Source organism: Hevea brasiliensis, chromosome 16 (genome assembly GCF_030052815.1).
Source record: "Hevea brasiliensis isolate MT/VB/25A 57/8 chromosome 16, ASM3005281v1, whole genome shotgun sequence".
NCBI classification, from domain to species: domain Eukaryota; kingdom Viridiplantae; phylum Streptophyta; class Magnoliopsida; order Malpighiales; family Euphorbiaceae; genus Hevea; species Hevea brasiliensis.
Window position 1 is genome coordinate 53,879,593 of NC_079508.1, and position 23,055 is coordinate 53,902,647.

The 23,055-nt window shown below is 36.0% G+C and overlaps 2 protein-coding genes across 2 annotated transcripts; both read right to left on the reverse strand.

Moving 5' to 3' along the window:
- Nucleotides 1-1,035: 1,035 nt before the first annotated feature.
- On the reverse strand, nt 1,036-2,398 carry LOC110634195 (mitochondrial uncoupling protein 5). Its single transcript, XM_021783139.2, has one exon. It carries the CDS (start codon nt 2,133-2,135, stop codon nt 1,152-1,154), a length of 984 nt encoding a protein of 327 aa, XP_021638831.2. The 5' UTR covers nt 2,136-2,398; the 3' UTR covers nt 1,036-1,151.
- A 10,953-nt stretch (nt 2,399-13,351) lies between these two features.
- Nucleotides 13,352-14,866, reverse strand: LOC110634196 (aspartyl protease AED3). The gene has a single exon (XM_021783140.2). The coding sequence runs from the start codon at nt 14,786-14,788 to the stop codon at nt 13,475-13,477; it is 1,314 nt and encodes a 437-aa protein (XP_021638832.2). The 5' UTR covers nt 14,789-14,866; the 3' UTR covers nt 13,352-13,474.
- Between the last annotated feature and the right edge of the window lie 8,189 nt (nt 14,867-23,055).

Consider the following 23,055-nt stretch of genomic DNA (forward strand, 5'->3'; position numbering starts at 1 on the left):
ACATATTGAGTATTTATTGTTCGAATTTATTTATATAAATAATTAATTAAATATAAAATATATATTTTTTGTAATAATATTTATAAATATTTATATATTTTATTTTATATAAAATAAAATTTAAATATTTTATGAAATTATTAAAATTTTAAAATTTAAACTATTAATAAAATAATTTTTTTTATAAAATATTAATTAAAATATATAAAAATAAATACATTCAATTTTTTTTATATAATAATAATCACTTGAAGTGAATTTAAATAATTAAAAATAAATTTTAATTAAATTTAAGATAAATTTAAATTTTAATAATATTAATTAAATTTAAATAGCATTATTTTTACGAATAGCTTATCGTTATAGAAAAAGTCATAAAACTCGGCCAACAGCTCAAGTGGCGGGTCCCAGAAACTCAAGTAGTTACAGCACCACGTGCCGGTCACAAGTTCCACAGTTCACACGCACAACACTAGACTCCAAAAGCGGCTGGCAATAAGTCGTTTCTTCATCAAGAACTCCCAAAGAGAACTTGTTGCAGAAATTGGCAACCCCCCAGAGCTGACCGTGACATGCATCGATATTAAGGGCAAGTAATACTTTTGAAAGGAAAATTCAACAGAAGGGCCACGCGCATACAACTACGAGTAATAAGAATTAACGCTTTTGCAGGAGGAAACTTTTTTCGTTTTTTGAAAGCTTGCAGGAGGTAACGTTAACACCGTGTTTGGTAGGTGAAAAAGGAGCAGAAAAAACTAATTAGAGAAAAATATTTTCTCTTATTTGGATAATAGAAGAAAATAAGGGAACAAAATTTTATTTTTTTTAATTATTTTTTTCTCTAAATTAAAAAAAATGAGAAATAAAAAAAATTTATACTATTTACTCTTTATTTTTTTACAAATTTTTATTTTTTTTATTTTCTACACATCTAAACATAAAAAAAATAAAAAATATTTTTCTTCTTTTATTTCCTTTTTTTCTCTCAAAATTTATCTAAATATAATGTAAAAACACTGTAGATTATTTCGGAAATTTAAAAAAAAAATCTAAATTATAATTTTATTATCAATAATAATAAGACTGCATTTCAATTTCTTATGACTCAAACCAATACTAATAATAATTTTGTCATCATCATCAATAATTGATTAAAAATCCTTGAGCAATTTCCTAACTTGCTCAAGCGTCACAAAAAGAACCACAGTGAAAGGCCCCTGCCTTGAAATCGTAGGTATAAACCCCTTGTAAAGGGCCATAACCCCTTCAGCTTTCACTGTCTTCATTGCGCAGTCAATGGCCCCGTTGTACGGCGCGGCTTTTCCTGCCTCCACTTTCATGTTCATAACCCTAGTCTTGATAACATCCACCGGATTTGATGCTACCGCAGCCACAAAGCCTGCCGCGAAGCTCGCCGTCACGTGTGTCCCCAGCCCGTCCTTCATCACTCCCTTCCCCAAAATCGCTTCTTTGATTTGGTCGTAGGACGCCAGTTGCGATGCGGTCACGATCATTGCGCGGTTGACAGTCAGGGAAGACCCGCGCCACAGGCTGGCTATTCCTTCCTGCCTCGACATTCGCGTGATGGCGTCAATCACGCCATTGTAGTTGCGCCGCTGAGCCAGAGGAAGCCGTCCGTCGGCTTGCATCCTGACCATGGCCACATCAGCTGGGTTACCGACGGCCGCACCGATTCCTCCGGCGATTAGTCCAGCGGTGATCTTGCTCACCAACGGCATGCTTCCGGTATCTGGATTGGTCCACTTCTGTTTGAGAACATCGTACAGGCCCATGCGAGTGGTGGAGTAGAGTGTCTGACGGAGAACAGTGGCGGAAACACCGGAGAACAATGCAGCAACGCCTTCAGCCTGTACAATGCGGACACCGACAGAGACTGGACCAACGCGGGGTGGCGGCGCTGGGGAAGGAACATGGATGGAGTTAGGAGGAATGACGGCAGCAGAAGCGGAGGAATTGAAGGCGAAAGCAGGGCGTAGGTTGTGTATTTGATGGTGAGGATTTGGCAAGTTCTCCCCTTGAAGCTGCATGCGGACCTTAATCAGATCGAGAGGATGAGTGGAGCAGCCAGCAACAATGGAAGCAATCCCACCTTCAACAAAACCTTTGACACCCATGGTTAGTAATCTCTCCTCTAATTTGTTTTTCCTTGCTGGTTAAAAAAGAATGAAAAATATGGAACCCAAAAAAGGCAAAAATCAAGAAAAAAAAACTTTATAAAGATGAAACCCAGTTGGGACTCAAGTCACTGGAGACGAGAAGATGGGAATGGAGGCTAAAAGCAATGGAAGAAGAGTGAGGGACTGAAGGTCTCTGAGACATATGCTAGTGAAAATAGAATAAGATGAAAAGAATGGTTTTAGGGATGGGTAGGAGAGGAGAGTTGGAGAGAATATATAGGGGAAAAGTAAAGCGAGAAGGAAGCAGAATGGGAAGGTAGATACGCTGCGTTGAAGGCTTGAAGCGGAGGTTATACGCGGTTGCTGGGGTCCGTGTTTTTAGAGAGGGAGGTGAGTGACCGCGTCCTTTTCCTCTATCAATGCAGTTGTTAGCTCCCTCGGCTTGACTTTGACGCCACTTTTTAGGTTGTATCCTCTAACCCTAATTTTTTTTGTAAGTTTCCTGCCCCATCTTGTTGGAGCGCTCAACTAGGTTATCATAAAATATAAATATTATTAATGTAATTAATAAATTTTATTACTTTAGTTTAGTGATAAAAACGAGATTTATATGAATCTCATTAATATAATCAATTCTTATAGTTTAAACAATATAAGATTCATTTAATAAGTTTTAAATCTGATTAATAATAGCTTTTAATGTAATATTTAATATTTTGATTAAATTTAAAATATTATATCTTTTTTTATAATAATTATATTAATATTTAAATATTAAAAAAATTTATCACAAAGTTTATCATAAAATGTTATATCTCCTAATGTTTAAAAGTGGATGAATGTTTAGAAGTAGATTGAACTTCTTTTTTAACTCTTGTATCCTTTGCTTTTTTTATAAACCTTTAATATAAAAACCCTCCCATTCTCACTTGTCTTGTTAATTTAGTTTAGTAAATTTGCTATAAACTATTAATATTATAGAATTTTAATATGTGAATTGTTTATTGAATACCAAATATGAAATTAGAATTAAATTTTATAGCAGCTAAAATCTCTAAAAATTATAGATCTAAAACTATAAGTAAAAAAATGATAAGATGTTAGAAAAGATATGGTCGCTCATCAAACCATTAAAGAAATAAAGAAAAAAATAGTAAATGGTTAAGGAGCCTGCTTGCGTCTCACTGGAGAGAAGGAAGGGGGCTCAGCTGGCTACCTGATTTATTATTAGTTATTTCTCTCCAGTAGACTTGGAATGAAAATTAATTTAAAAAAAAAAAAGGTGAGGAAAATGTCAATTTTTTTTTAAATAAATAAAACCTTATTGAGTTACGTAACTTTTTCAAAATAAAAAATAAACAAGGTGGGAATGCCCTCCTACTTTGACAATAAGTCCTTTCTTTAAAATTTTTTTTTTTTTCCCTTTATTCACCTCCGTCGAACATGCACCAAAGAATTAAAAGAATAGAAAAAATAAAAAATAAAAATCAATCTTTGGCGTTTATTGTGGATTGATCTGAGTTGTGGGGAAGCATCACATCAACAATTGGATTCCAGGCATATATGGGGGAGGCTGAAGTGAAGCCAGCCCAGGAAGCAACCTGGCTTAATGAGAAGTGGGAAAAGTTTTATGTATTTCTCTCGCAAATTGATTTGGTAATGGTGCTATAGATTGGAATTGGAAGTTGCATAATTGCATTGGTCTTTGGACTTTTTCTCTCTTCTATTTAAATATCCACCAACTTTTTGTTGACCTCTTCGATGGATCACATTGTCTCAAGTCTCAAACACACCCTTTTTTTTTCTTTCTTTCTTTGAAAAATAATGAAATTCATAAAGTCTTTATCATTAGATTCAAATATATTACCATGTCTAATAGTCTTAGATAATTTTGTTTTGAATATACAACTTATTACATAGATCAATTTTACGATTTATTTTTTAAAAAATATAGAATTAATTATACTTAAATAAAATTCTGTTTTGATAAATTATAAATGAATTCTAAAAAGAATATAGAGCATACTGGTAAATTGAGCATATGAAATTTGGTGAATTTCAGATTCATAGATGAACTCTAAAAATTTATATACGGTACAATCTCTCTCGTAAGTAAGCCTCCTTAGATTTTGATTTAAGGGGCCCGCAGCTGGCACCAATGAAATGAATTTCATTTCTGTTTTACGCCTTAGCCCCTTAGAAGGGGTCCCATTTTTTGGAACTACGATTGCTCATTGTTCTGGGCTCCTGGCCCATGAATTGTCAGCCTTGGGCTCTTATTTCATGAGGGTGGTAAACTCGTAATGCATATTCTTAAAAAGTTGTTTAGCAAGCTTAATTTTGATGATAATAAAATTTAATTAAATTAATTTAATAAAATTTATAAGATAGATTTCAAAGTTGTAAGTGATTAAAAAATTGTTAAGGATATTGAAAAAATTAAAGAAGAAATTTATGTATAAAGAAAGAGGGGAATATATCATTTTAAAATTAAATTTTCAAAACAATCAACAGTTTTAGTGAGTGTATGGAGGAAATTATAAAGTGCAACCGTTATATATGTATAATAAATTAATTACGATTATTTGTTATAATGAATTATAAATTAATTTTATTATAATTGATCATAGGCCTTGTAGTTTTGTTTGGCTGAGGTCCTATTTTGCATGTCACTAATATGAGGAAACCTTGTTGTGTGAACTGGTAGACCGGCACTACCTGATAACTACTACTGAATCTCTTCTGGGTAGGGCTGTGCAGTTTTCGGTGTGAACCGAAAAATCGAACCGAATCGAGCCATTTTAGTTGAACGGTTTGATTTTTTAATTTTAGTTCAAGGGGTAGGAAGTTTGGGTAGAATGATGTGTAACATAACCTCTTTAAGGGGCAAAAGAGACAATTTGTATTTTATTTTTATTTATGTAATTTTAGAGGTGTGACCACTCAAGCATATTGATGTATCCTCCTACCACAAGGCATTATGTCCCAAATGCTCTTTAGGGGGGAGTGACTGGTTGGCCTTGGGTGGGCATCTAGCCCAGCTAGTCACTTTGCTTTCCGTGTCCCGTTGTGTGCTCCTTATAGGTTTCCCCCCTGCCTATAATGGACTGGTTGTAATTATGTTCCATGAATGAATGAAGTAGTCTTTTCATGAAATGCTTGTGCCTTGCTTTGTTGTGCCTTTCATGCTTGTGATGCTTGCTTATTTGTTGCCCCATTTATACGAAATGCTTGTGATACCTCCCACATTAGCCTAACTTGGCCTAATGCTAACCATGTCTCTGATTTCTCGCAGTTGTTGTGAGATTCTTGTGGGCTGACTTGTCTTGAAGAGTTCAAGCCAAGTGCCACACGGTCCCAACTGAGTGCTGAAGCTGGGCCCGTGACAGTTGGTATCAGAGCAGCGATTGATCCGTGAGCTGAATTGAGGATAACCAACCTTGCTAATCAACTTGATGACCTTGAGAGAAGGGTCGAGCACGCTTTTGCTCTCATTGATAATTGTCCCACATATGAGGCATTGACAGAAGAACTTGAAGTTGTCCGCCTCTCTCTTGAGCAACAAAATAAGCACGTTGAGGTGCTGGAGAAGAAAGTTGAGCAACTTGTGGCTGTGGTAGCCAAATTGATTGGGGGTGAGGATGAGCCAATAGAGCTTGAGGCCATCCAAAATTCCCTACCAACAAATATTATCCGATTGGGGGATATTGAGAGCAGAGTGCTCGCATTAGAGGCAGAGGCCTCTCAAGCAGGGGATTGTGCAGAAAGCTTAAAAGCCCTCACCATCGCCCATGATTCCTTGGTGGGTAGTGTGAATGACATGAAAGAAGACGTTGTCGAAACGGCAAAGACACTTCAAGGAGAAGTCCAAGTGTTGCAGGGACAGGTGAGTTTGCTCATGAAAGCAGCAAGCAATACGAATGGGGGAGCCTTTGAGATGGGAAAAGCCAAAATCCTCGAGCCCAAGTCTTTTGGAGGTGCTCGTGATGCCAGGGAGGTAGACAATTTCATCTTTGAAATGGAATTATACTTCACTGCTACAAAAAATGACTCTGATGCAGGTCAATTGAAGATGGTGCCGATGTATTTGGCAAATGATGCAAAACTATGGTGGAGAACCAAGATGGAGCAATCTATTTCTGGCCAATGTTCCATTGTCACATGGGACGATTTTAAGAAAGCACTAAAGGCTCAATTTGATCCTGAAAATGTGGCCTATAATGCGCGGTGCAAGCTAGCAGAGTTACAGTACACAGGCTCTATCCAGGAATATGTAAGAAGCTTCATGGCACTCATGCTTGACATTAAGGATATGTCTAAAGCTGACAGATTGTTCAACTTCCAGAAGGGTCTAAAGCCTTAGGCCAGGAATGAACTGGTCAGACGGGGAGTAAAGGAACTCAGCACTGCCTTAGCCGCAGCCGAAAGTCTCGATGATTATACAAGCAATGCCTCAAAGAGAAAGTTTAACTCCCCGCCAGGTTCGGATAATCGCCCAAACAAATGGGGTCGAAATGTGAGTGGGGGAGTGGATCGAAGCAACTCCACCTTTGGAGGGACTGAAAGGAGAACTTGGACCTCGGGGCCTAACACCAACAAACCTATGAGCCAAAATAGGGAACAGGGTAACTCAAGACAGGGGTCGGCACACATGTCCACTGATAAGACCAACTACTTTAAGACTAATCCGTTGAAATGCTTTCTCTGTGATGGGCCACATCGGGCTAGAGAATGTCTAACCAAGAGTGCTTTAAGTGCCTTAAAGGCCATCTTTGAGGAAGAAAAGAAGCCCGAAGAAGAAGAAGAAGAAGAAGATAGGGAATCAAATGATCTTGATGCCTCAGTAATGGGGGCCCTACGAATTCTTGGAGCTTTGGAAAAACAGAAACCAACAGCTACTACGGAGAGGGGATTGATGTATGTGGACTTACTCATCAATGGGAAAAATGCTCGAGCTTTGGTAGACACAAGTGCCACTGACAATTTTATAGCTGACACATTGGTTACCTGATTTAAGCTAACTGTGCAAGCAGATGCAGGAAAGATAAAGACAGTGAATTCTCAAGCCTTGAACACCGTGGGGGTTGCTCGTGGGGTGTCCTGTCAGATGGGACCCTGGAATGGCAAAATAGATTTTACAGTGACTCCCCTCGATGACTTTGATGTAGTAATCGGAATGGAATTTCTGAAGAGAGCTCGAGCAATCCCAATCCCAGCTGCAGATTGTATCTTATTAATGGGAGACAAGCCATGTACCATTCCCACAAGTTTTAGCCCAATCAGTGAAAAGGAGTTGTTAGGCCCTCCAGTTTAAGAAAGGTGTCAAGCGTGGGGAGCCGTCATATGTGGTAGTCCCCCTTGTCAAAGAAGGTGGAGAAGCACCTCCATTCCCTCCGCAGATTCAAGATGTGATGGCTAAGTTTCAAGATGTAATGCCCGAACAGTTACCTACAGTCTTGCCGCCCCGACGTGGTATAGATCATTAGATCGAGCTATTGCCAGGAACCAAACCTCCTGCAAGAGCCCCTTATAGAATGGCCCCACCGAAATTGGCAGAATTAAGGAAGCAGTTGGATGAGTTATTGGAAGCAGAATTTATTCGATCAGCGAAAGCTCCATTTGGTGCCCCAGTCATTTTCCAAAAAAAGCAAGATGGTAGTTTGAGACTTTGTGTGGATTACCGGGCTCTGAATAAATTCACAATATGAAATAAATACCCCATTCCCTTGATTGCGGACTTATTCAACCAGTTGGGGCAAGCTAAATTTTTCACCAAGTTAGATCTCCGATCGGGATATCATCAAGTTCGTATTAAAGAAGCAGATGAGCCGAAAACTACCTGTGTAACACGGTATGGTGCTTTTGAATTTCTTGTAATGCCCTTTGGACTAACAAATGCTCCTGCCACTTTCTGCACTCTAATGAATCAGGTTTTTCATAACTACCTTAACAAATTCTTGGTGGTATACCTCGATGACATTGTGGTGTATAGCTCCACCTTACAAGAGCACAAAGAACATCTTCGCCTTGTTTTTGAAAAATTGAGGGAGAATAAGCTTTTTCTGAAGAAGGAGAAATGTGCTTTTGCTCAAACCAGGATTAAGTTTCTGGGCCATGTAATCGAGCAAGGGAGAATTCGGATGGACCAAGCCAAGATAAGGGCAATTCAGGATTGGCCAGTGCCCAAAGGTCTTACAGAATTGAGATTATTCTTGGGTTAGCAAATTACTATCGACTGTTCGTGCAAGGCTATTCACAAAAGATCTACTCCCTCATGGAGTTATTGATGAAGGGAAATAAATGGCAGTGGACTATAGACTGTCAAGCAACATTCGAAAAACTAAAGCAGATGATAATAGCAGAACTAGTGTTAGCTCTCCCGGATATGGAAAAACCTTTTGAGGTACACACTGATGCTTCAGACTTAGCGCTGGGAGCAATTTTGATGCAAGAAGGACATCCAATTGCTTTTGAAAGCCGAAAACTAAAAGATGTTGAACTTCGCTATACAGCTCAAGAGAAAGAGTTATTGGCGGTAGTACACTGTCTTCGTATATGGAGGCACTACTTGTTGGGGTCAAGATTTGTTGTGAAGACAGATAATACAACTGTGAGCCACTTCCTCTCTCAACCAAAGTTGACTCCCAAACAAGCACGATGGCAATAATGCCTAGCAGAGTTCGATTTCGTATTTGAATATAAGCCAGGGAGTTCTAATCGGGTCGCAGATGCATTGAGTAGGAAATCGAACTTAGCACCCTTGAAATATCTCGCTCAATTATCAAGGAGCCAGGTAGACACATCATTGCAAAGGCAAATTTGGGATAGCTTAAAGAAGGATCCCCAAGCGGTAGCATTGATAAAACTGGTGGAAGAGGGGAAGACCAGACATTTTGTTTCAAATGGGATCTATATTTATAATTAATTTTTTTAATTAAATAATTAATGTCACATTTATATCAGCAACTTTGTTAGGTAAAAAGCCTTCCTTTATTAACGGTGCTGCATAACCATAATTATCTTTTTTATCACAAAATGAAGCTCGACTGTGTATGCAATTCATGATTGTCTTGGCCTCTAATTTGGATTTTGAATTACATCAAAATTGGCCTGAAATGATATAATTTGAATTAAATTAGAATTATTCGGTTTGATTTCAAGTCTAAATAAACAATAATTTGACCACTAAATTTGATGAAAATTAGATGATTTGGTTCCGGTTGAAACGGGCCCAGACGGCAGCCACCTCTAGTTCAGGACCACCATCAACTGAGAACATTACGCGCGTTTCTCAGACGCATCCAGCTTTCATTCTTGGGAAAAAATCAATTATTTTTTAACGAAAAAATTGATGGGCTTCGAATATCACCCCATTGGCTTAGAATCCCAAGTTTTCGTACTTTTATGTCCGTTTGCTTGGGGGAATATGCTTAATGCACTAGCAAGTTGTTGGTTCATTTTCTGATCAAAATTTTGCTGCAATCGGCACACAAGGACAATTTAATCACCACAGGGTGATACAGCCTAATAATTAATCTAACGAGATAGTCCTATCTCACTCCTGAGTATAATGAATAAATATTATTTTTTCTAAAAATTGTAAGCGGGAATTGATAGTGAATTGTTCAATGACCTCCTTTCCTTTGAAATTTAGTTAAATTAAAAAAATATTAAGTTAAATTAAAAAAATCAATCGATAATCTCGACGTGTCTTCATTTTTTTCATTAAAAAAAAAAAAAACAATTTAATCACCAACTCAGATCTCCATGAATATGTTATATACCCAAATTAACAATTTTTTTTAATCTATTAGAAATTGGGCATAAATAAAAAATTTTGAAAATTTTTAAAGTTCTTCTAGAAGAGAATAATGATTAAAATGCTACATCATTTATAATTGAATCACTAATTAATAAATCCCAAAAGAAAATTGATGCAACGTAAGCATCATCGACGTTTCTTTCACGCATCACTCATCATTGCAAAATCAATTAAAACAAATTTCATCAAATTTGTATATTAATAATTTACAGAGCTTTGGTCTGATGCAGTTCAGCTTAAATAATTACATGATCAAACATATCTTACAACTAACCAATCAACAACACCATGCGTCACTGAGCATCATCAAGAAAAATAGCAAGCCAGATTAAGTTTGCAAGCCAGATTAAGTTTTACTCACAAAACTATTTATAGAAAAAAGAAAATCAAATATAGGAAATACATCAAGATCCAGATATTAGCCATGGATGCCCCAGGACTACTGATCGGATCGGTTCTTGAAGTCTGAAGCGAGCCGAGACGCGATCACTGAGTGATACATAGCATCGTGAAACGATGACATATCAGTAGTCAACATGCGAAGCTGTTTCGCTTTCTCCTCAGTAAAGCAACCAGGAGCAAACCGAGATCTCGCTGATTTTGGCTCGAGATCCGACTCCCATCTGCCTTCTTTTTTGTACTGCATCTCTTGATGATCCTCAATTAGAAGATGATGTGAGGGAATACACGAAGACTTGCTTGGTCTGTCAACAAGACAAGGCGGATCGACAAAAGTCTGCAGGATTATTACAACCTCTGCCAGTTCCAACTAGACCATGGGAGAGTGTCTCCCTTGATTTCATTGCGGGATTACCGAAGGTAGGGGAGTATGACCATATCTTGGTGATAATTGACAGATTCTCAAAATATGAAACCTTTGTGCCGATGTCAAGATACTGTTCAGCTGAGAATACAGCCCGTGCCTTCTTCAAAAATATTGTGAAATACTAGGAGATCCCAAAGAGCATTATTAGCGATCGAGATGGCCGATTCATAGGCTCCTTCTGGTCAGAATTGTTTCGCCTCTTGGGGACGAGATTAGATGTCTCCACCAGCTTTCATCCACAAACAGACGGCCAAACAGAAAGATTCAATGGTTTACTAGAGGAATACTTGAGGTATTTTGTAAATGCCAGTCAGAAGAATTGGGCCTCCTTGCTCGATGTTGCACAATTTTGTTTCAACTCTTTAAAGAGTTCTGCCACTAATAAAAGTCCTTTTGAGATTGTTTCAAGATAGCAACCTTTGGCACCTCACACATTGGATGGTCCATACACCAGCAGGAATCCCAAAGCATACCACTTCATGAAGGAGTGGAAGTAAACAACTGAGATTGCCAGAGCTCGATTGGAAAAGGCATCGAAGCGCATGAAGAAATGGGCAAATGGAAATCGACGACCACAGGAATTCACAGTGGGAGACCTAGTGATGGTGAAGTTACTTCCAGAACAACTCAGATTTCTCCACAACCGGGACAGCAGATGGTCCGCAAGTATGAAGGGCCTATGCCGATCATCACCAAAGTGGGCCAAGTTTCCTACAAAGTAGAGCCACCAGCATGGATGAAGATCCACCCAGTTTTCCACGTGAGCAGGTTGAAGCCATACCATGCTGATCAAACTGATGTCAGCAGCAAAAAATCCTCCAGGCCAGCCATCACAACTGCACCACCAATCAATCAAGGAGTCGAAGAGATTCTTGCAGAAAGAGTAGTCAGAACCACCAAGAGGCTGCCACACAAGGAGTATCTCGTCAAATGGAAGGGCTTAAGCGCAGAGGAGACCAGCTGGGAGAAAGCAACCAACCTTCAACAATATGTCTAGAAGATCGAAGATTTCCTACAAGCGCAGTCAACGAGGACGTCGACCATTTGAGTGGGGGAAAATGTCAAGGGGTAGGAAGTTTGGGTAGAATGATGTGTAATATAACCTCTTTAAGGGGCAAAAGAGACAATTTGTATTTTATTTTTATTTATGTAATTTTAGGGGTGTGACCACTCAAGCATATTGATGTATCCTCCTACCACAAGGCATTATGTCCCAAATGCTCTTTAGGGGGGAGTGACTGGTTGGCCTTAGGTGGGCAACTGACCCAGCTAGTCACTTTGCTTGCCGTGTCCCGTTGTGTGCTCCTTATAGGTTTTCCCCCTGCCTATAATGGACTGGTTGTAATTATGTTCCATGAATGAATGAAGTAGCCTTTTCATGAAATGCTTGTGCCTTGCTTTGTTGTGCCTTTCATGCTTGTGATGCTTGCTTATTTGTTGCTCCATTTATACGAAATGCTTGTGATACCTCCCACATTAGCCTAACTTGGCCTAATGCTAACCATGTCTCTGATTTCTCGCAGTTGTTGTGAGATTCTTGTGGGCTGACTTGTCTTGAAGAGTTCAAGCCAAGTGCCACACGGTCCCAACTAAGTGCTGAAGCTGGGCCCGTGACATTTTGCATGTCACTAATATGAGGAAACCTTGTTGTGCGAACTGGTAGACCTGCACTACCTGATAACTACTACTGAATCTCTTATGGGTAGGGCTGTGCAGTTTTCGGTGTGAACCAAAAAATCGAACCGAATCGAATCATTTTAGCTCAATCGATTTGATTTTTTAATTTTATCGGTTCGATTCTGTTTGAAAATTTGAACATATTCGGTTTTTAGTTCGATTCAGTTTTTTATCGATTAAAACCGATTAAACCGAATAGTAAAATGGCCCAAATAATTTTTTAGCCCAAGATACATAAGTCTCAAGGTCCAAAATGCATAATTCGGCTTAAGATGCATAATGCAGCCCAAAAAAATAAAAATTCTAATATTTTTCGGTTTAATGCAACGAAACTGAACTGATATTTTTTGGTTTGATTCTATTCGGTTTTCCGTATGTAATCGGTTCGATTCAATTTATATTTTTAAGCGATTTGATTTTTTTAGTTTTTTATATTCGGTTCGGTTCGGAACCGAACCGACCGAATGCTTTTCCCTACTTCCGGGTTGAAGACTCATTTTTACTTGGTCTAGAGTTTGCTGGCTGGGCCTTGGACCCTTTTTGTTTGTAGGTTAAGGTTACTAGGTAAAATTAGAGGCTTTTTTATTTTGGCCCATGGACGATGTATGATTAGGCTTTACTAAGCCTTTATAACTAGGCTCTATTTTTTCATCCAATGAATGTTACCACCTTCACAGACAAAAATAAAATAAAACAAAAAAAACAAAAAAAAATCCATATTTGATCTCTTTATAGTCCCAAACTAAATAAAACAATGATTAAAATAAATAATTTAAAAAAAAAAAATAAAGCTATTGCAGTTATACATATTAGAAATTCACATTATAATAAAATGATTCTTTTTTTAAATAACAAAAAAAATACATATTAATAAAAAAATACTCTCTATAGCAAGACAACATAAACACAGGACTTTTCCTATTTATTAAATCCACCACCTATATTACATAGAAACATATAACTTTGCAAACACAACAACAAATTACAAATCAAGAGCCCAAAAAAAAAAATCTAGTTGCACAGCTCACGAGCGATTCCTAAGCGAGAATTGGGCGCATCAAACAAGATCCTAAGGTTCTGCTGCTGCAAGTTGGCTATAACATTAAGCACTGAGTTCACATTATTTGGAGCTGCAGCCATAGCCAAGCATGCTAGCGAACCTGCACTGCTGTGTATCAAGCTGTTCTCCATTGGCAATACCAAGTTCAGGCCTGTCAAATGCAGTGTTATTGCTGGTGCTACTGCTTCATTTGTTGCTGCAAAGCACGTATCAAATGCCCCAATAGATGGAAATGGCCCTTGTACTTGTTTTCTGAACTCATCTCTGATTGCTGTGTAAATCGGTTCGATGAATCGTGTTATTACTGTGCCAGAGTCAATTATGGTCCCTGCTCCAGTGTTCGGGTCAAAAGTTAGGAGCTCCGAGGCAATTGGTACCCGAATCTGGCCTACACTAACTCCAGTGAGGTTCACATAGTATAGTGATGGCCGGTGTGGGTTTCGTAAAAGTGGGGTGGTTCTAATGTTTTTGGGTTGACCTGCCGGGCCGAGTTTGAGCGAGCCTGAGAAATAATATGATTTGAAACTAGGCAAACAGTATGAAAATAGACCCGAATAGAGTGATTCAGTTTGCGAAATTAACGATAAGGGCCCACGACCCAAACCCAACAGCCCTTGAGGAGGGATTGACCCACCAGAGATGGAATTGATGCAACCAAAAGCAAAATTTGGTATCACATCATTGGCTAATCCTAAAGAATCTTGCACAAGAGAAGCTGAGAAAGAGGAATCTCCACCATATGATTGGTTAAAAAGGCAGGAGGAGGTGCCGGTGGCCGGGCAGGAGAATCCATGGGCTTGGGTGCATTGGGCCATGGAGCAATCCAGTGACCCGTAAGTGGAGGAGATATTGGTAATGAAAGTGGTGCTGGAGCAGCCAAAGCAACCGGAGCAGGGTACCCAAGCAGCATCATTGCTAGTGTCTAAGACCATAAACATCAATTGACCCGGACTACCCAATTTGACCCGGACCACATAGTTGCCAATGTTTAGGACCTGCTTGCCTGGAGCAATTGGGACAGAAGTGGTCATTTGGGCCGCTAGGCTTGACAAATACTTGAGCCTTTGTGGGTCTTTGGAGGCCATGTTAAGGACCGTATTAAGCAACGAATCCTGTTTGGGTGGATTGAAAGGTGAGCATTTGCTGTAGATGGGAACGATTGAAAGATCTGAGCCATCTGCTTGAGAGGCACAGGGGTCAAGAGCTCTTGTGCTTGAGATTAGAAGAGCAAACAAGAAGATTTTGGCAACAATCGCGGAGTCCATGGCTTGGACTCTGAAAAAATTGGAAATTAAAGAGAAGGTAAAAAGATTGTAGCGTGTGCATGCATGGGAAGTCAAGAAACACAACAAGTATACATATTGAGTTTAAGGGTTTGAAATTACTCAAATACCCTCGTAATTATTGGTATGTGATGAAAGATTAGGCCAGATAAGGGATCTTTTTAATCACATGATGACATCCATTATCACACAAGATGGAACATTACCTGGGGTCCACGAGGGCGAAAAAGAATGCTTACAATAGGCCGCAAATTAATTCCCATGTGTCGAGATATATGATAAAGAAATCCAAGTTGGAAATAAAGTTCAGCTAAATTAAGGAGACATGCCGTTTCTAGGGAAAGGGAATGCAAGCTTTATAATGCTCCAAAAGAATTGTCACTATCTTGTTAAATATCTAGCTTTAGATTTTTACCTTCTTGATCTATCCCCAAAAAATACATTGGAATAAGACGATTAAAACCATAAAATTCACTATTTCCTTAATTATTTCATCTCAAGGAAGTTATCAAGCATAGTGAATTTTACGTCACCATTGAGGAATCTGTGGACCAAGGCAAAGATGCAAGAGCAGCATGTGAACTCATCCATATTAAAGGCAAAAATCTGAAAAATGCTAAAAAGAAAAAAGAATTTTGTCAGCACACGGGCCAATGCACAAGACGCGGTCGGTCACGGGCATAATAGACTCTCACGACGGATCAACTATCACGTATGGGTCCAGTCCAGTAGCTGCTCTACCAGCAGTTCCACGCTGTCATCGTCCAATCTCTTTCCCAGATCAAAGCCTGAACTGAAGCTTCCCTAATCCTTTCTGTTTCCCTTGGAAGGAGAATTAAGCCATAATCGACTCGGTTGATCACAAGAGTCCTGCAGTTTAACAGATCAGGGTAGAGAACCTGCGGTTTTTCTTTCCCTTTCATTTCAGAAAACCAAAAGAAAGAAGATGACACAAAGTAAAAGTGTGAAACAACAAAGCAATCTTAATCTACTACTCAATGATTTTTGCAAGTCCCCACCAAAATTCACGAGGTCTACCTGTTTAATTTGTCATTTCTAGTGCAAACTTGTCAGCTTGCGCAGAGGAACAGACTAATGTCGAACCCATTAATTCTGCCTATCTATCTGTTTTCCAGCAGATCAAGGGAAACAGTCTCATACAGGATTCTTTCTGAGCTCATGATTATTTTAAGCCGTGTAACCAGAAATTGCAATAAGCCAATAACCATGTGCTGCTCATATGCATTTTTCAGCTATTCGTCTCATCCTAATTCCCATGCATCTCCTTCGCCAGCAAGTATATTTGTCTCATCCGAGGTAAAATCACATAGGATTTGCATTTAAAACCATTAATTTAAAATTGATGCACATCTCTAGTTTCAGCAGCAAGGAAAAATAAATGCACCTTAAATATCATGTTTATGCTACCCATGTGTCAAAACCAGAACATTACAGTAGAGAAGATGCTCAGATTCGGTCCAACTTATCTGATAGACACAAGTGAAAGCCTTGCAACATTATGGCCACTTTACAAGTTACATATGATCACATCTGAAGCACCCATCAATGGTTGTACAAGGTGCAGGTGGTGTGTTGTCCAGGTCTACAATCTCAAATAGGTAATTTACAATGAGCACATCATTTAATTGAACAGCACCGTCAAGTTGAAATCAACCCTTCCAAGGTTGTCTTCACTAATCTTTTCCTTAAGATGGACAACAAGTTGCTGCTGGCGAGGCCAAGGGTCTCAAAACCACAGACGATGATAAGAACACCAAGATCAAAGTTAAAGATATTAGGTAAACACTAGAGCATTGATTGGTTTTGAATCCTTGGGTGGTGAAGTTTGTTATCAGCATATGTAATGCCCACTAGCGGTAAATCATCAACCGTGAAAACAAATTCAGAATATTGAACAAATATTGAGCCAAAACACAAGTGGAACGTAACAAAACATCAAATGTTTTAGCATTGCTGTTGTTTGGTGTAAAGGGAAATGGCCCTCGTTGCATCTGTACATCACTTTCCAGGGGCCCTTACCACTAATCCTAAAATCATTGCAGAAAGCATAGCAATTTCTTAATACCAAGGCACGAAATTATCAGCTGAAGCCAACCACCATTTATGTGCATGCACTATTAAGACAACTGCTACTTGAAATAACTAAAATTCAGTATAAACCATCACTTACAGTAAAATTACCGGTGTATATGCATTCACTTGTGTTAAAGTTTCATGATTTCTCATTAACAGGACTCTAATTCCACTATGCCCCCATATTAACTGCTTTCTGAAGCAGGCCACAGCCCTCTTTCATGAACGAATACAGTTTCCAAAATCAAAGGACTTTGAAACTTGTCAGAGTGATCCTGCACGCTAGACACTTCTGAAATTACATCATGGATAAAAGGAACCAGACCCAAGTGCTGCTTAAAAGTTCTACATTTGCAATGGTAGAATTCATACTGATATGTGCATTGTCGAGCACTGCATCTGGAAAGATGTAAAAACTCTTTGTTCATACAACATTACAAAGTTATATAGAATATTATGAATCCTAGAACAGGATAAGAGAAACGCCCACAGACCACAGTTTATGATCAAAATTTTGTAAGGGATCCTTGTTAATCAAACGGCCTCTGAGATAAACTCAGTTTATCAGTTGCACAGGGTTTTTGTGCCTTCTCTCGATCCATTAAAAATAGTAACTCAATGTCTCCAGTGATACTGCTACCAATATCCTCTGAAGTAAACAAGCTAAAACTCTTACCATTGCAACTTATAAGATCCAAACTGTTGGTAATTTTTTTTTTCTGTCTCGGTTTATGTAAGACAGGTGGACATGCAATCCTCAATCTGAAGTTCTTTGGTTATGACCAATTTTTAGGCTGAAAGAGGTAGCTCTTCCTCCTTATTGGCTTGCCAAAACAAAATAACTCTAAATCGATATTGCTAATGCCCTTAATAATTATGATGATAACACATTTTTCATTTCAAATAATTTCTAATAGACAAGCACAAAAAAGGATTTTAAGACATGCAAAAACTATAATGTATGCTGTAAATTTTAGCTTCATGTTGAAGTTTCTCAGTACGTTGGTGACATGTAATCAAATCATAGAATTAGAGGAAGGTAGATAATTGCAAGTGTAAGAAAATGCATGTTGAAATCTGGAAAAACTAAAATTCTTATTCTACGATATGATAGAAATCATGGCACATGCAAATGGGAGAAAAATCCCATATTATGATGGGATATAAATCAGTACTATTTTGGACAGTAACACCTAAAAAAATTATTAAAACGGGATAAGTACGTATTGCAAACTTTCATATGCTATGTGAATAATTTCCATTACTAGTCAGTTGCATAATGTAAAAACAAGAGAAGCACTCTCAGGTACTGATAACATTCAAATATTGATTCCATTCAAACTCCAATTCTAAGCTTCTGTGTTTTGTTTTGCAGCTACTAACAGCAGAAGCACCTTCTTGAATGCATTGCTAATAGAAGCTTTTGGAACTAGGATAGACAATGCTAAACAAGTGATGCTTTTTGTCAAAACGTCCAAGGTAATGCTTTTGATGAAAAGTAGCCACAAAACCAACGCCAAACATAGCCAAAACTATCATCTCCCTGTGTTCATGTGTTGAGAAAAATACTTTTCTTCATATCCATTCACATCAACAAGGATGCTTATTCCATGGGGATACTAATCATGGGTACTTGAAAGCTGGCATTGAACCAAGCATAAGAACCTGAGAGAAATTTATCTTAGGCTAAAAATGACATCAATCCTTAAAACAATAAAAACTTAAATAAGAATGCAACATGAACAAGTCAATTTTATTCTACTACCCAAATACTTGTAATGAACAACATTTATCAGTGTACCACTGCTGCTACTGCTAGTAATGCCTCTTAACAGGGCCAAAAATACGAGACCCCATCACAAGCAAATCGTTCTGCAGATTCTCAACAGCTTCACAAATCTTCTCCTTTGGATCCCCAGTACCCACTTGCGATTTAACATTCGTCTAGGCAGAAATTGAATTCCAAATAAATTAGCAAAATTTAATTAATATGATTGTGACTCGTAACCATTGATTAACACACTTAAGTACTTAACACTAAACAAGTAAATACGTAGAGAGAGAAGAGCCCTCACCTTTTTTTTTAGCTGTAAATCTCTGATACATGTTCTAAATTATCTCAGTGATTAGCTTAACTCAATTAAATTTAAGTAAATTTTTATTTCAAAAATTTATTGGGATTGATTATATGAATTTTATTTCTTCACTTTAAATAATTTTATATTAAATTATTAGAAATGTGTAATATTTTTAGGTCATATTATATTACTTTTCTTCAAGTCAATGTGCTCTACTTATTTAACTGGAGATTCCATATATATCTATGCTTCACATAACTACATCACTTTAATCTCTCTTCTCTCAATTTATCATTAATCAACATTACTTCTACCTTAACATCACTCCTATCTTACTCTAATACTCTCATTACAGATTTTATCTAATCTAGTATAGCCACTTATCCACTATAACATTATCATCTTCGCAACTCTCATCTTAGATAAATAGGACTCTTTCATTGTTTAACACTCACTATCATAAAATATGACTGTACAGCTTAACTCATGTAAATAATTGACTAGGGAGGAAAATACTAAAAATCAAACCAAATGCTAAAAATCAAACCATAAAGGTTAATGTTAAAACATATGGTAACTGGGCCCCCGAAGGGGCGACGCCTGGATTGAGGCAAGCTACAATCAGAGGTGGAGATTGGACGTGTAGTATGATGGAGGAGCCTGGGGTTTCATTAGAGTCGGGCGCAGGGGATAGGAGCCTGAGGTTGTCGAGCGCCCATCTCAAGGCGTTCAATACATGCTCTGCTAAATGCAGTCAACCGCCACGACCACTAGCCAAGGTTCGCCGTCATGATTGATTGATTGATCTTGAGTCAGGTGATGGGGCCTAAAAAAATAAAAAGAAAAAATTAACGGTACCTTCAAAAAAAAAAAAAAAAAAAGGGAAGGGATGGTAACGGCTATTCAAACGCGCGGGTTTGAGCGGGAGGTCTGCGCAATTTGTGGGCTGGAGCTCAAATTTCCACGGGCCTAACAGTGTAACACCAAATATCTTTCGTCTTACCTCAGAACCGTGCACGGTCGGTGCTGGGCACGAGACTTTTTTTTTTTTTGAACGGATGTAAATTGACCAGATTTTTTTGTCTGAATTGACCAGATTAAAATTGAAATCAAAATCCATCAATATTTTTAATTTTTTTAATTTAATTGGATGAGAATAAGAATGCTAGGGAAGTTGTACCCGGGTCTCGCAGTCAGATTTGATTCATCTCAATAGAAATCGCTATTTAAAAAATTTTAAAAAAATATTAAATTAAATTACATCTATAAAAATAATAATTATTAATTTACGATTCTAAGATTAATATTTAATATTTTAATAAGATATAAATAAATTAAAAATTAATAATAATTAAAAATTATAAAAAAATAATTAATAATATTTAATCTCGTACCAAATACTCATTTAGATTAGAGTTATTGATTAAGAAATTATTGAGTGCACACCCACTCTCATAAACATATGAAACTCAAGTTATTTTTTTATTTCTGTAAAAAAATATAAATTTTTAATATTTTCAGTGTATTTTAAAATCTTTCTAATTTTAAACTATTTTTTAATTGACTTACACTGTTCAATTTAAAGCCTTTCAGTCCGAGATCAGACGGGCATGCACCTGCTTACCCCTTCTTTCTCAGATTTACATATAAAACCTTAGCATTTGACTACAAAATCAAGATCAAAACTGCAATAATATATAATGAGGCATATAAACAATTTATGGTTTTATGTGCTAAGAAAAAACAATTTACGGTATTTATGAATGATCTAAAGAGCTTGCCCTATAGAAAAAGCTAAAGCCATCCTCCCGCTCTTTCTCGCTTGTCCTTGAGATATTCACACCATATGCGTTCCCCAATAAAAAGATGCTTGCAGTGTAACAAAATTCCCTGCAAATAATGCTTGCAGTGTAGGGGTTATTTTTGCTAGCTGTCTTAATTTTGACGGGAGTTTTATTTTCGTCCATCAAATTTTTTTTATCATAAAATAATTTAAATTTCAAAAATTATACTAAAATCATTCTCACCATAATTTAGTCGGTGAGATGCTGACATTACAACAGTGCTATGTGTCAAAAAATAAAACAAAAAAGAGAAACACTGCAGATGACTGAATCAGTAAGAAGTGTTGTAGGTGGATATTGATAAGAAAGGACAAAGAAAAAAATATTTGATCATAAGTAAAGATAAAGAAAAAAACATTTGATCTATAATAACAATTGCGCCAAAAGAATTGTGATGATTTTTTTTTTTTTTTTATCTTTTTTACATTGTGATATCACATATAAACATCTTGTTATAAAACTGATCAAATTTTGATATCGAGAGTTTTAGTATAATATTTTCAAATTTTAAGAATTTTATGATCACAAAAATGAGATAATAGGTGAAAATAAAACACAATTAAAATTAAGAGATTATTGGTAAAACTTATCCCAAATGTAGAGAATATAAGTATTTTACCAGTTCCTGCATAGGAACTATGTCTTAAAAAGTCTTAACTATATATACCTAAAGGATACCTAATCAAGTAATTATTGGTATCATTTTCAAAATTAGATTTTTTTTATTTATTGCAAAATTAAATGGATATCAATAGATCTTTATTAATTACTTGCTCTATATATATATATATATATAAAGGAAAAAAAAAAGTTATCCGGATATGACGGTCCTAATTTATTTAGAAAATGGGACTTAGAGTCATCAGTTAATATATTTGATTTAACCTAACTCCACATAAATGACTTATTATTAAATTCGATGTGGTATTCAATAAGATGAACTATTGGATAATCTACTACCTCATCTCATTACACTTTTAAATAGAGATAATATTTAAAAAAAATAAATTAAAATGCCAATATTCATCATACTTACCATGAATTAAATTTTTATAAAAATTGACTTTTATACATATTTCATGCACGTGATACTTATTATATAGAAATTAATTTATTTATAATTAATATTTTTTATATCTTTTAAGTTAAATATTTTTTTTTATTTTTTAAAAGTATCTTTATTATTTTCATTATTATCTTAATTTTATAATTTAAATGATTATTTTATTTACTAATTAATTACCAAATATGATTAATTTCTTAAATGCTTATTTTATAGAGATTAATTTATTTATAATTAGTAATTATTGTCTTTTATGTGAAGTATTTATTTTTTTTATTTTTGAAATATCTTTATTATTGTCATTATTACTTTAACGTTCATAATTTAAATAAATATTTTTATTTAATAATTGGTTACTAATTATAATTCATTTTCTACTTATGTATATGTAAATTTAAAATTTTTAACGATTATCCTTTTAATGCTATAATAAATAGCTACTGTTATTAGATAAGTTGCAATATATTAAGACATATTTATTTTATATAATACATACATGTAATTTTGTTGCGGTCTTGCATTACCTTTATGTTTTTCAAATTATCAATATTAACCTTTAGAATAACATTAATATTACTAAATAAAAATAATGTGTGAATGTATTATATTTCTTTAAGAGGATATTTTAAAAATGACTATAGGATTTAACCAACCTCAAATTAATTATTTCTTATCTTTAATTAATCTTTCTATTATATTGTTGTATTTTTATTGTGAAATCTTCATTAAAAATTTTAAAAATATAAATTTTAGCTTGCATAAAAAAATAATAAAAATAAAATATAGAATAATTAACAATAAATTTAAAATATTATTTTATTATCATATATCAAAATTAAAAATATATAAATCATTATTATTTTTATTATTAACTATGCAAAAGCATAACAATTTCCTAATTAATAATATAAATCATATTTTTAGAATGAACTGTCATGTATTGTAATATTTTTTTTTTGGATTGCTTAGATAGTTATAATTACATGGCCTTTGTGGGTGTCAGATGATTTTCAAGTGAGATTTTTTTTTTTTGGTTTTTATTATATATAAAAAAAAATTGATTAAATGTGTTTTAAAGTCATATAATGAGAGTGGTCCTAGCATTTTCGTCCTAATCCTTCCCCCATCTTTGACATCAATGGATGGACAATATTGGATGTGAAATTTTAA

Coding starts and splice junctions, on each gene's coding strand:
- LOC110634196 (XM_021783140.2), bottom strand. CDS start 14,788: ATGGACTCCGCGATTGTTGCCAAAATCTTCTTGTTTGCTCTTCTAATC.
- LOC110634195 (XM_021783139.2), bottom strand. CDS start 2,135: ATGGGTGTCAAAGGTTTTGTTGAAGGTGGGATTGCTTCCATTGTTGCT.